The sequence below is a fragment of the Nyctereutes procyonoides genome, unplaced genomic scaffold (assembly GCF_905146905.1).
Source record: "Nyctereutes procyonoides isolate TBG_1078 unplaced genomic scaffold, NYPRO_anot_genome, whole genome shotgun sequence".
NCBI lineage: Eukaryota > Metazoa > Chordata > Mammalia > Carnivora > Canidae > Nyctereutes > Nyctereutes procyonoides.
Genome location: NW_026575020.1, coordinates 3,465,082 through 3,478,243, shown reverse-complemented (window position 1 = coordinate 3,478,243; position 13,162 = coordinate 3,465,082). Strand labels below are relative to the sequence as shown.

Below are 13,162 nucleotides of genomic sequence, written 5' to 3'. Positions count from 1 at the left end.
TTTGCACACTTTTAAAATATTTGTTCATCAGTTATTTATTTCAAAGGGAAAAATGCTAACTTTACTCTGAAGAAACTTGAGAACAAAACCTTAACCATGAGATCAAAGTTAGCATCATTAATAATGGGACCAATGGACATGTATCTCCCTAAGTGACACACTGAAAGGACACATCACTTATGTAGTATTCCTGTCAACATGCATCACCCAAATCAAATTATGAGGGAATTTAGACAAACAAAAACTAAGGAATATACTACGTTATGACTTCTCTTTAAAAATGTCAAAATCAACAAATATAAAGACAAACCAAGGAAGTGTTTCAGATTTAAGGAGACTAAAGAGACATAATATCTAAATACAATTCATGAATATGGATAAAAATTTCTCTATCAGACTGTCTTGATAAGAATGGAAACATGCAGATATTAATTGTATGTTAGAGGATAGTAATGCATCAACTTTTAATTTAATTGGTATGTGTACTTACTCTAGTTATGCAAGAAAATGTCCTTAGTCTAAGTTTATGTATCTATATTTAAATTTTTGTGTCTCTATCTGTATTTATGTCATATCTACCGACCTACCTACCTATACCTGTCTATTGGAGAGAAACAAAATGTGGCAAAATATTGAATCTAGATGAAGGCTATATGGTATAAGTAAGTTATTCATATTACTATTTTGTAAGTTTGACATTTTTTTCAAAAATAAAAGTTAATTCTTTGAGGACGGGCACGGAGGGGGACACTTGACGGGATGAGCACTGGGTGTTATTCTGTATGTTGGTAAATTGAACACCAATAAAAATTAATTTATAAAAAAAAATAAATAAAAGTTAAAAAATACCAGAAAGGATTAGGATTGAAAGAATCTATCAGCAGTAATAGTATATTAAAAGGGAGTCATTCATGTATATTTCTAACTATTGTAGTAAATCTTTCATTTTCTCCGGGACCTGAAAATATGTAACTTTTGGCAACATGGCTGATTGAGTGGTACAAACAAATAGAAATAATTGAAAAATATTTTAATGACCTGGCTGAGCTTGAAAAAAGAAAAGAAAAACTCTCATTTTCTAGAAATGAAGAGAGAACTCAAACTGTAAACAGTAGCTGATGTTCTAGGGCCTTTGGAGTTTGTTGGTGTCTAGTTATAGGCTCTCGGAATTGGACACTGGTAGTTAAAACCCAGACAGGTGCAAGAAATGGGACCTCAAGCTGTCACAATGCAGGATCCAAGAAGGGAGAAGTTTTTAAAAGAGTTTGCATGTCTAAAGTGGCACCCAATAAGGTGGGGACAGGAAAACCTCAGTCTGCCCCCAAGGGATTGTACATGATAATCAAGGCTCCTGGGAGCATATAAGCCACAGCAACACTGGTAAGCTTTCTAAAATTTCTTTCTAAAATTTATGCTATATGCATACTGAAGGAATTTCAAGATGTGAAAGCATTAGAAAATAGCGAATGTCTTTGGAATCATCAGAGACAAAAGCAAAAATCAGAGTATACAGAAATAACTCCTATAAAAGAAAAACTCAAAGAAGCACTAGCAACAAGGAAAATAAACCACACATAGGCTACGGGGGATATCCACAGGGAAAAATGCTATAAAATAAATAGGAGAATAATCTACCATGAGTGGCAGAAAAGAAAATGTAACCTCAAGAACTGAGGTAATAGAAAATTCTGAAGATTATAAATAAGTTGGAGTTCAAAGAGGCTCTTGAATCTGTGGCTTGAAGTTTCCATCACTTTTGTTTAAATTGCCCATCAGCTATCTCTCTCTTTTTTTTTTAAGATTTTATTTATTTAATCATGAGAGGCAGAGAGAGAGGCAAAGACATAGGCAGAAGGAGAAACAGGCTCCTCACAGGGAGCCCAATGCAGGACTCAATCCTGGAACCCCAGGATCATGCCCTGAGCCAAAGGCAGATGCTCAACCCCTGAGCCACCCAGGCATCCCAGGTATCTCTTTGTTTATAGCTCCTGCTCTGCTCTCTTTTCCTGGGACTTAAATTTGTATGTACATTTCATCTTTTTTTTTTAAGATTTATTTATTTGACAGAGAGAGACAGTGTGTGAGCACAAGCAGGGAGAGTGTCAGGCAGTGGGTGAAGCAGGCTCCCTGGATGTGGGGCTTGATCCCAGGACCCTGGGATCATTACCTGAGCTGAAGGCAGAGGCTTATCTGACTGAGCCACCCAAGCGCCCCAACATTTGATCTTTCAGTTTGTTCCATGCGTGTGTCACGCTCTTGTCTATATATATATAGACAAGATATAAAAATATCTTTATATTTTTATATAAATAAAATATATTTTATTTTAAAATATATTTTTAAAATATATTTAAAAATTTATTTTTAAATAAATTAAAATATATTTTAATATTTTAAAAAATATTAAAAAATATTTTTTAATAAATAAAAATTTATTTATTTAATTAATAAATAATTATTATTTATTTTAACTTTGTGGCTATTTTTTTTAACTTTGTGGCTATTTTCTACTTCCAATGTGCTCTTCTATCTTCTGTCCAATCCGCTAAACTCATTTATTGAGTTCTGAATTTCAGGTTTTGAGTTTTTCAGTTCTAGGATCTTCACTAGACTTCTGTTTTCATTTTTGTTTTTACATAATCTGGTTCTCTGATGAAATTTGCCATTTTTCATAGATTACTTTAAACATAATTAATAGTAGTTATTTTAAAGTTAGTTTGGGGGATCCCTGGATGGCTCAGCGGTTTAGCACCTGCCTTCGGCCCAGGGCGTGGTCCTGGAGTCCGGGGATTGAGTCCCACATCGGGCTCCCTGCATGGAGCCTGCCTCTCTCTCTGCCTGTGTCTCTGCCTCTCTCTTCTTTGTATGTCTCATGAATAAATAAATAAAATCTTTAAAAAAATAAAGTTAGTTTCAATACTTTTATATGGAACATCTTGAATCAATTTCTACTGTCTTTTCCTTGTTTTTAGTGATTTGGTCCTTCTTTTTCTTCCGGTGTATCCTGTAATTTTGTAAATTGAATATCATACATTATATATTAAAAAAAAACGAGGGAGGCTCGAGGTGATTTTATCTTCCACCTTAAATGTTTTAATTTTCTTCTTAGACTATGGGACTCTCAATCCTGATTCATAGATCAATTCCCAGTGCTTAAAATAAATTGTTCTCTTAATTTTATCAAGTCCTTACCGTTATCCCCCTTGAGAGGTTGGTCTGATACCAGCTACTTTGTCATAGCTGGATGTGGAATTCTGCCCTTTGATTTTTTTCAAGTTTGTTTCAAGTTGCCACTCTCTTTTGGACACTGCACTCTGTTCCTTGCCTCTTCTCTGACTATTCCTTGCTAGTGCCTGCGCTAGTGCCTGCGCTTGCTCTTGCTCTTCCTTGAAATTTCCCATAGCTCAGGTCATAGATGTCTTCTATGTAGATACTTAACTTTCTATGACTCAGGAAAACACCTACAGGTCCACAGCATTGAAACCCATTTTGGATTTGTAAGCACCTGTTTTACATACTGTAGTTGGGGATCCCTGGGTGGCTCAGTGGTTTAGCATCTGCCTTCAGCTCAGGGCGTGATCCCGGAGTCCCAGGATCAAATCCCATATCAGGCTCCCTGCATGGAGCCTGCTTATCCCTCTGCCTATCTCTCTCTCTCTCTCTCTCTCTCTCTCTCTCTCTCTCTCTCTCTCCCTCTCTCTCTCTCTCATGAACAAATAAATAAAATCTTTAAAAAAAAAAGAATACATACTGGAGTTGGCAGCCTCTATGATGACTGCTGGTGATCTCTGCCTCCTGGCACTCATGTCCTTATGTAATTCCTGTCCCTTGAGTATGAGCCATACATGGTGATTCATTTGGAAAATAATAAAATACAGTAGTACTGAGAATACGTCACTTTCAAGATTAGGTTATTATAAGATATGGCTTCCATCATGTGTTTTCTTTCTACTTCTCTCACCTTCTTAGATTACTTGGTCTGAGGGGAGCCAGATGGTGTGTTGCATGAATAGCCCATATGGTGAGAAACTGAAGCTTCCTGCCAGCAGCCACGTGAGTGAACTTGGAAGTGGCTTTTTCTACCCTCACATGAATGTAGTCTTGTCAACAGACTTACAGGCAATCTCAGGAGAGACCCTGACTTGCCACTTTTGGATTGCTAACCCTCAGAAGGTGTGTGAGATAATAAATGGTTGTTGTTTTAAGCTGCCAAATTTTGGGATAACTTGTTACACAACAAGTGTAGATAACTAATATGCATACCAATTCCATGTGTATGAAATTCTCCTAGATTTTCCTTAAAGACAATCATTTGCAAATAATGACAGGATTGTTTTTTTGTTGTTATTGTTTTCTTTCCAATTCTTCCACTTATATTCTTTTTCTTTAAATTTTTATTATGAAAGAAAAGGTACTGATAGAGCTTCTCCCCCTCAAAAAAAAAAACCCAAAAGTTTTTATACTCAAGCCAACTGAGGGTGCAACTAATTCTTATCTACCATCTTAGATCTATTAGGAGTTGTGTGCTTTAACTGGGGTTGAGAAATAATGTCCCTAGGCAAGTTAAATTAATTGATGGAGTTAAACACAATCATGAGTCAGTCCCACTGTATTACCTATTAGCTCTGCAACTCTCAGAATATGCATTTAGTAAAAAGCTTGCTAAATGTTTCTCCTACTTTCACTAGCATGAATTCATCAGAAATTTATTTGTACTTTTTTACTGGGAGAGAATCCATAGGGACTTGGGAGTATTCTGGGCTTACTACGAACCAAACTAGTGCATTAATTGGTTTCTTGTCAGTCCCACACTCCTCATAGAATTTGTTGACAAAGTGCTCCTAAACATGGCTGTAAGTATACATCGCAGAAAAAATCATTAAGATAGAGAAATATTAAAATTTGAGTACTTTCCATTTTCTTTTTTTAATAATAAATTTATTTTTATTGGTGTCCAATTTGCCAACATACAGAATAACACCCAGTGCTCATCCCGTCAAGTGCCCCCTCAGTGCCCGTCACCCATTCACCCCCACCCCCACCCCGCCCTCCTCACCTTCCACCACCCCTAGTTCGTTTCCCAGAGTTAGGAGTTATCCCCCAGTTACTCAGGGAGATTGATTTTCCCAAAAGATCATTATTTTGTTATTAATGGATGAAGATGAAGTTAGAGAAGCTGAGAAGGCAATAACTTGGATTACATGGCAGATGGATAGACCATAAGGAGGACCCCCTGGTTTTCTATGAAAACCAGACAAGGGAAGAACACTGGAGATGGGGCAAGGAAGGGAGGAAGAGAGAAGAAAGGAACAGAAGGATGAGACATCTCAGAGGAGTGGAATTGTAGGGCAAAGTAGGTTCTCAGAAATATTGAAGAAAGGCTTGCTGTGGCATATAACCCTTCTCCTCCATGGCCCTAAATTTTTTGCATAAAAATCTTTATGATTCTTCAGTCTTTTGGACATCCTAAATATTGTTATTTCTGGGTTGGTTGGTTTGTTTTTAATGTCACACTCCATATTGGGATTTTTCTGAAGGTAAGAACAGGGACTCGAAAGCCTGATTCAGTGGCATTTTGGCTATACTTTCTCAGGAAATGAGGACAATCACTGCAAAGCAGCAGACACAAGAGCATGGTATTTCTAGGCCAGGAAAGTGGAACTTTATTCAGAAGCAGCAACAAGATTCAGAAACATTCCTGTAACAGGAAATACAGACTTTTGGATCTGAGGCTGTAACAGCAGTGTCCCTGTGGGCCCTGCAGGAATTTCTGTGTTTGGGACAGAGTGACTTGGCACCCAGAAATCAAAAGGTCAGATGTAGAATTTGGGCAATTCTAGTAATTTCTTCTATGAATATCATCTAATTTCATACTCTGAGTCCACCTGAGGAAATGGTCAACAAAGGTGAGAGTTTGGCCTGAGGCTGGGGTGTGGACATACAGTTGTTGGGAATGGCCACCCCTAAGGCATCCATATGGTATATAGAGTCTGCTGCTATGATGAACCCAATGAAGGGGAGAGGGTGGGTTCAGGGAAAGGTCTCAGCAGCAGGAAGAAGCACAGCACATGGGGCGGGGGCAGGTGGAGATAACACAGGTGGGGCGATAGCAAGTGGTGTGGCAGGAGACCTGGCCACAGACTGGGCGCAGGCAGCAGGAGGGGCAGCAGCAGGAGGGGCGGCAGCAGCTAGAACCACAGGAACTGGAGCCACAGCAGGAGGGGCGGCAGCAGCTAGAGATGCAGCAGCTGGGCCTGCAGCAGCTGGAGCCACAGCCCCTGGAACCACAGCAGGAGGGGCGGCAGCAGCTGGACACACAGCAACTGGGGCGACAGCAGGTGGTCCTGCAGCAGGTGGTCTGGCAGCAGGTGGGGCGGCAGCAGCTGGACACACAGCAGCTGGGCCTGCAGCAGCTAGAGCCACAGCAGCTGGAACTAGAGCAGGAGGGGCGGCAGCAACTGGAGATGCAGCAGCTGGGACGGCAGCAGGTGGTCTGGCAGCAGCTGGGGCCGCAACAGCTGGAGCCAGAGCAGGAGGGGCAGCAGCAGGTCTCCTGGCAGAGGCCATGGCCGCAGCCCTGGTCAGAGCAGACAGAGTCACAAGAACTAACCATGGTGTCAGAGAGTGGAAGTCGTGGATGGGTTTCCAAGAGAGTGAGGGTCTTGAGTTTGGAAGTCTCCTTGCCACAATGGCCCCTTTATACCCTGCTGAAGGATTTCTGTGATTATGAAAAGACTGTTTCCTTCTTTTTGTTTATATGACTACAAATGCAATTAGTAAATCATTATGTTTTTCTAATAAAAACTCCCAATGTATAGAAAATAGTTATTTCCTCTTTCTCAAGTTCCCCAGGGTTCTCATGTGAATCACTTCTTATTTCTTCCTTTGTTTGCAGTGTCACAAGACTTTAATCTCAGCGTATCATGTGACACAAGTGAATCCCTGTTTCTTCTTTTTCTCACCCTGACATGATTCTGGAAGAGCTTCTGATGGAGTAGGATCTCTCATGGAAAATTCATGTTTCAATAGATGGAATGCTGGTAGGAAAAAAAGGAAGTAAGCTCCTTCTTTTTTGAGTTTAAGAAGTGAGGAGACTTATGATTCATTGTGTGTATTGTGATGGTCATTGGGTTAATGAAATTCCTACAGCATTTCAAGCTGTGCTATTTCTCATCACTCTGCTGTACTTTGAAACAGTTAGTAGCAACTCAGAGTTTTTAAATAGCAAAGAGTCATCTGGGACTGATCGCTATTGATCTTTAGAAATGTCCTCTGGGTTGGGCTAATTGGGCTGATAGTTTTTGATCTGTCTTTTGAAATATCATAATATGCCATGGTTATACTTTATGGCCATTTTATTAAAATTTTTTCAAATATTCTAAGCTAAAATATTTGCCAGGTTTTTTTGTGGTTATGATTTATGTTTAAGATTTTCTTGGAAGCAAAAAAAAAGATTTTCGTGGAAGCATTATGGGGAATATAAATGATATTTATGACCTTATATGTACTTACATATTAATTATATCCACAAGGAGTTTTATAAACAAGGCCACATCTGGTTATGATCCTAAGTAAGGGGTATTCTTCAGAGCCACAGGTGTTCAGAGAAAAAGAATATTCAAGGCAAAAACAAGTTACATTCATGATAGTCTCTCTTCCTGCAAAGTCTCTGGTGAGCTCAAGGTTCTCCTTTTTTTCCCATTGAGTTATCTTGTCCATAGATATTTGGACAAGATATCTTTTCACATTGAGTTCAAATGCTACCTTCCTCCTATATCTTCCTTGGCACAACACCAAGTAAAGTCTTTTCTCCATTACACTTCCATTTATGCTTTGTACATGCATTGGTTCCATCATATCATTTTCTACCAGAAATGCATTTATGTATCTGGTTCCCTCTAGAATATAAACCCCATTAGGGCAAGGACTATGCTTTACTCATCCTTGCATCCCTAGGACCTGCAATTGAATGATTTTTGATAAAGGGGATCTATGTTTAATGAGTGCAGATGTTGCCTCAGCCATCAAAGAAGACACATTGACCTTTTGTTGTTCAAGAGAAAGGACAACGGTTGAGATTGGGCATGACTATGGCTTGTGATGATGAATGGGAAATGTCTGGAAGGTTTACTTTAAGAAGTAGTGAAAGATAGGGATGCCTGGGTGGCTCAGCGGTTGAATGTCTGTCTGCCTTTGGCTCAGGTTGTGATCCTGGGGTCCTGGGATCGAGTTCCACATCAGGCTACCAGCAGGGAGCCTGCTTCTCCCTCTGCCCATGTCTCTCTCTGTGTGTCTCTCACGAATAAATAAGTAAAGTCTTAAAAAAAAAAGGAAGTGAGAGATAAATTGAAATTGCTAGAATGAGAGAGAGGTTGTGTATATCCTTAAACTTCAGAAGAAATGGTGGGATCTATTAAAAGCTATTAGGCAGGAATGTAATATATATGCCATATATAATTTATTTTAATTTGATTTGCCTTTAGAAATGCCAAAATACACTTGGCTTTCTCGAGAGAGACACTGTTTCAATGTTGAAGTGGAGCAAGGTGATAGATGTCTTCATAGCATCACGTGATGGTAATGAGTATAACAGAGTTACTTCAAAGAAAGAATCCGACAAATGCTTGAACCAAATTGAAAAAAGAGGTATAAGGGAGATTTTTCATAAAATCTATAAAACATACTCCTTCCATTTTTATGTATTTTATAATTCTCCTTGTATATAATTTATGCCCTTTCCTCCTAAAAGCCAGTAATTTAAAGTTTTAAGAGATAAGTAAATCAGAAAGGATTTATGTGCTAGATAAAAGAAGAACTGAAGCCATTTAGAAATAAAGAAGAGATATTTGGCATAATTATGCACTAAATATACCTGTTCTTTTCAGCACCCTACACAAAATGAAAACACCATAGATTATGGAATTCCTGTGCTTCCTTACTTCCTCCTCCAAGCTCTGAGTATAGCCTGCTGAGCACTTTGCTGGATACTCCAATAACAACAAGCATGTCATGCAGTTTTTCCGGTGCTTTACATAGATAAGCACATTTGCCAGTCCCAACAACCCAGTGCAATAAGTTTCACTATAATCTCCCCTTTATAGATGAGGAGACTAAGATACAGGGAGAATTAAAACCAATAAATAGGAAGCAGTGATTTGTTTCCAGCCAACCCAGCACTGGAGTCTACATTATACATACTGACTGTCTCTCTGATAAGTCAGATGGGAAAGAAATTGTCTTACCCTCATGTTGCTCTAGGTTATTAATGCACTCTGCATTATAACATATAAATAAGCATGAAACATAGAGTCATTCGAAACCCCATTGTCAGCAGATATCTATGGACATGTATTTTGGGGAATTCCAAATTTCTTTTCATGGTCCTAAGAGCTCTCTGATGTTCACTATTCATATAATATTTTTCTGTTTGTTTTTGGAGTTAGCTATGACCATTGTATATTTTTCTTAAATAATTCAACCTAAAATTTGTAGTTCCTTCCAAGTGATGTTATTTATATTGCAATAAAGGTGAACATATAATACTTAAACAATTCTCTTAGAATTTACCTTTATGCCCCAAACATGCTTGATTATTATTTAATTATTCTTTTAGACAGTAGAAAAGTTCATACCCAGGAAAGCTGCCTCAAACAAGATAGCTGAACTATGATTTGATGCCACTGTGGTACTTACCATTTTCCCCAAGGGGCTGGAAAACTTCCCTATCCCCAGGTCTTCCCACTGTTTGAATCAGTCCTCTAGTCATACCCACTCTCCTGGGCTCTGGGTTGCAGCTCTGCATCCACCCCTCTATCCATATGATCTTTGACAAGACCAGCATTACTAAGACATGAAAAAAAAACCCACATTTCTCCTTTGGAAAGAGTGTAGGAAAAGTTAAATGTTGCCTAGCATTGCCTTGGATATGGAAGAAGTCGAGGGTGAAAACAAAATAAAAGTCTCTGGTGAACATTTTTATATTTTAAAATTTAATTTAAACATTTTGGATATCATTTTTCTTTACATGTATTCCTCCCAACTTTCTTCATAGTCATTAGATTCCCCACTTGAAGGAAGCCAGAGCTTCCAGTTTTTTGTTACTCATTCTGAAAATATTTAACACATAAGAAACAAATAAGAATATTTATTCATTTCTTTCATTTATATAAATGGTAGTGCACCAGTCTTGGTTCTCCTACTTTGCTTTTTCATATGAAGCATTCAGATAGTATATACAGCACGTTGCCATTCTTTTTCTTTTACAGTAGCATTGTATTCCAATTATGAAGGTATCATAATTTATTGAACCAGTCTTCTGCCATTGGATATTTAGTTTGCTTTTTAGTCTTTTGAGATTATGTACAATGCTGCAGTGAATAAGCCTGTTCTTACATAATTTCACATGTGTGGGTGTTTTATGTAGAATAAATTCCTAGGGAAATAGAATAGGCGGATCAAAGAGTATACACTTGTTTATAATATTTGTTAGATAATGCCAACTACACTTTTCAGAGAGATTTACCAATGCACACACCTACCAGCAATGTGTGAATGTTTTGTCTTTACCCATTTTTATTAATACAATGATACATAAGATACACAAATACATAGATACATATATAGAGAGATCTATATTTATGTATGTGGACATCTGACTATCTCTCATCAACTTGGTCAGTATGATAGGTGAAAAAGTTTCTCTAGGTCAATTTTTTTCTTTTTCAAATTTTTATTAAAATTCCAGTTAGCTAATATATAGTGTAATATTGGTTTCAGGAATAGACTTTAGTGATTCATCACTTACATATAAAACTCAGTGCTCATCACAGTAAGTGCCCTCCTAAATACCCATCACCTATTTTAGCCCACCCTGCATCCATCACCTCACTCTTTGTGATTTTAATTTGCACTTCCCTTATTGTAAGTGAGATTGAGCAGCTCTTCAGATGTTTAAGGCTACTGGTATTTCCTTTTCTATAAGTAAAAATTATAGGAATTATATAGAAAAAAATTATAGAAAATTTTCTATATTGTCTATAATTTATGTTTCTCTACTATGTTCAGCCTTTATATGTTGTTTTTTGCAGGAACTCTTTATATAAACATAATAGACTAAAAGTTAGCCTTTTTATGTAATATAAATTTCAGATATTTTTCCTAGTTTCTCTTTCTTCTTTGACTTCACTTATGTGATTTTTTTCTCATACAAATGTTTAATATAGCCAAATTTATTAATCTTTTCTTTTATGACTTCTGGGTTGGTATCATACTTTGAAAGACCTTTCCAGTCCTTTCCAGTTGTGATTTTGCATAAACATTGTTTCAGAATTTCTTCTTCTTTTTTTTTATTTATAAATTAATTTTTATTGGTGTTCAATTTACCAACATACAGAATAACACCCAGTGCTCATCCCGTCAAGTGTCCCCCTCCGTGCCCGTCACCCATTCACCCCCACCCCCCGCCCTCCTCCCCTTCCACTACCCCTAGTTCATTTCCCAGAGTTAGAAGTCTTTATGTTCTGTGTCCCTTTCTGATATCTCCCACACATTTCTTCTCCCTTCCCTTATATTCCCCTTCACTATTATTCATATTCCCAAAATGAATGAGAACATACACTGTTTGTCCTTCTCCGATTGACTTACTTCACTCAGCATAATACCCTCCAGGTCCATCCACGTTGAAGCAAATGGTGGGTATTTGTCGTTTCTAATGGCTGAGGAATATTCCATTGTATACATAAACCACATCTTCTTTATCCATTCATCTTTCGATGGGCACTGAGGCTGTTCAGAGTTTCAAGTTTTATATTTTCAAATTTATATTTTCAATATTTCAAATATTTAATCAATCAGGATTACAAGATGTGAGGTTTAAATGCTTTTGAATCTGATGTGACCCTAACAATACATTCCTCCCTACTGATTTAAGATGCCGCCTTTTCATATATTAAATTTTCTTATGTATTCGAGTCTATTTCTGGACTTGCTTTTTCAAATTCATTGATGATTCACTCTTGAATGCCACGATATCAATGTATAGTATTAACTTGTTTTTAATGGTTATCAAGTCCGAGCCAACCTCACTAGATAATGGCAATATGATAATGAACTCAAATATCCATGTAGCCAAACAGTAAATATATACTTGTTTCCCTGCCATGAGGATATAAATTGCGCCTGAGAGAACCCTGAAGCTGGCATAGAAAAGAACGCGTTAGACAAGTCTGGGATGGCATACCAGTCCTGCTAGGCTTGTTGTGCCTCTTATAAAGTTCTTATATATTAGTTATAACTGAAGCAACCAGAGGAAAAAGCTGTTTAATCATCAGGAGTCTGCTGTTAACCTCCAGGAACTGTCTCCCCACATACCAGCCAGACAGGACTGTTAAAAGTATTTGTGGGGATTACAAGTCTCCCTTCAGCTATCTCCTTCATCAGAACAGTCATTTCTTATTGCTCTTCTGGAATTCTATATTGCTTAGAGTTTACTACCTAGGAAGGCTTGAGCAATTTCAGTGGTACCTATTTAGTAAGGCTAAATAAAACTGGATGAAGGGTAGACTTAATCCATTCTCTATTCACTGAAAATCATCCAAATTCTGTGTTTAGGTATACTCAGTGGGATCACAGAATAATCACTCAGCCATATTTTCCCATTCATAATTGTTTATACCTTGGTTTTCTCTGCCACAATATCTCTGGTATCACTTTTGAATCTTTTGGAGCACTGTAACTTTCCCTGATGGAAATTACTGTACACTGAGTGCTTGTATGTAGTAATCCTAAGAAGTTTGGCATGCTGCCCTTTGACTACTTCACCCAAATCTTTGCATAGATCTTCAGGTTTTGGGTAACTGCTCCTTGCTATTATGAGCCATGGATATGGAGCTATTCCTTGTTGCTTTCCCTAAGCTCTGTCCACACTTTTATAAATAGTCCTTTTAATTCACAGATTCAGAGTTCTATCTTATTCCTACTGTGATTCAGTTCTTGTTATAAACATAGGAAATTACAAGCCTCATATACTTCAATACTGAAAAAAAGCAGTATAAAACCTACATTCTTTGATTCAGCTCCAGCTAATAAAGCATAACGTTGAAACGAGAACCTGCATCCTATAATTAGTAGTTATTAAAGAGGAACATATGAGAGGATAAAAGAT

At 37.6% G+C, this 13,162-nt stretch overlaps 1 protein-coding gene across 1 annotated transcript; it reads right to left on the bottom strand.

Annotated features, from left to right (window-relative positions):
* Window positions 1-5,639: 5,639 nt before the first annotated feature.
* On the bottom strand, window positions 5,640-6,681 carry LOC129504479 (keratin-associated protein 4-7-like). Its single transcript, XM_055317206.1, has one exon. It carries the CDS (start codon window positions 6,611-6,613, stop codon window positions 6,044-6,046), a length of 570 nt encoding a protein of 189 aa, XP_055173181.1. The 5' UTR covers window positions 6,614-6,681; the 3' UTR covers window positions 5,640-6,043.
* Between the last annotated feature and the right edge of the window lie 6,481 nt (window positions 6,682-13,162).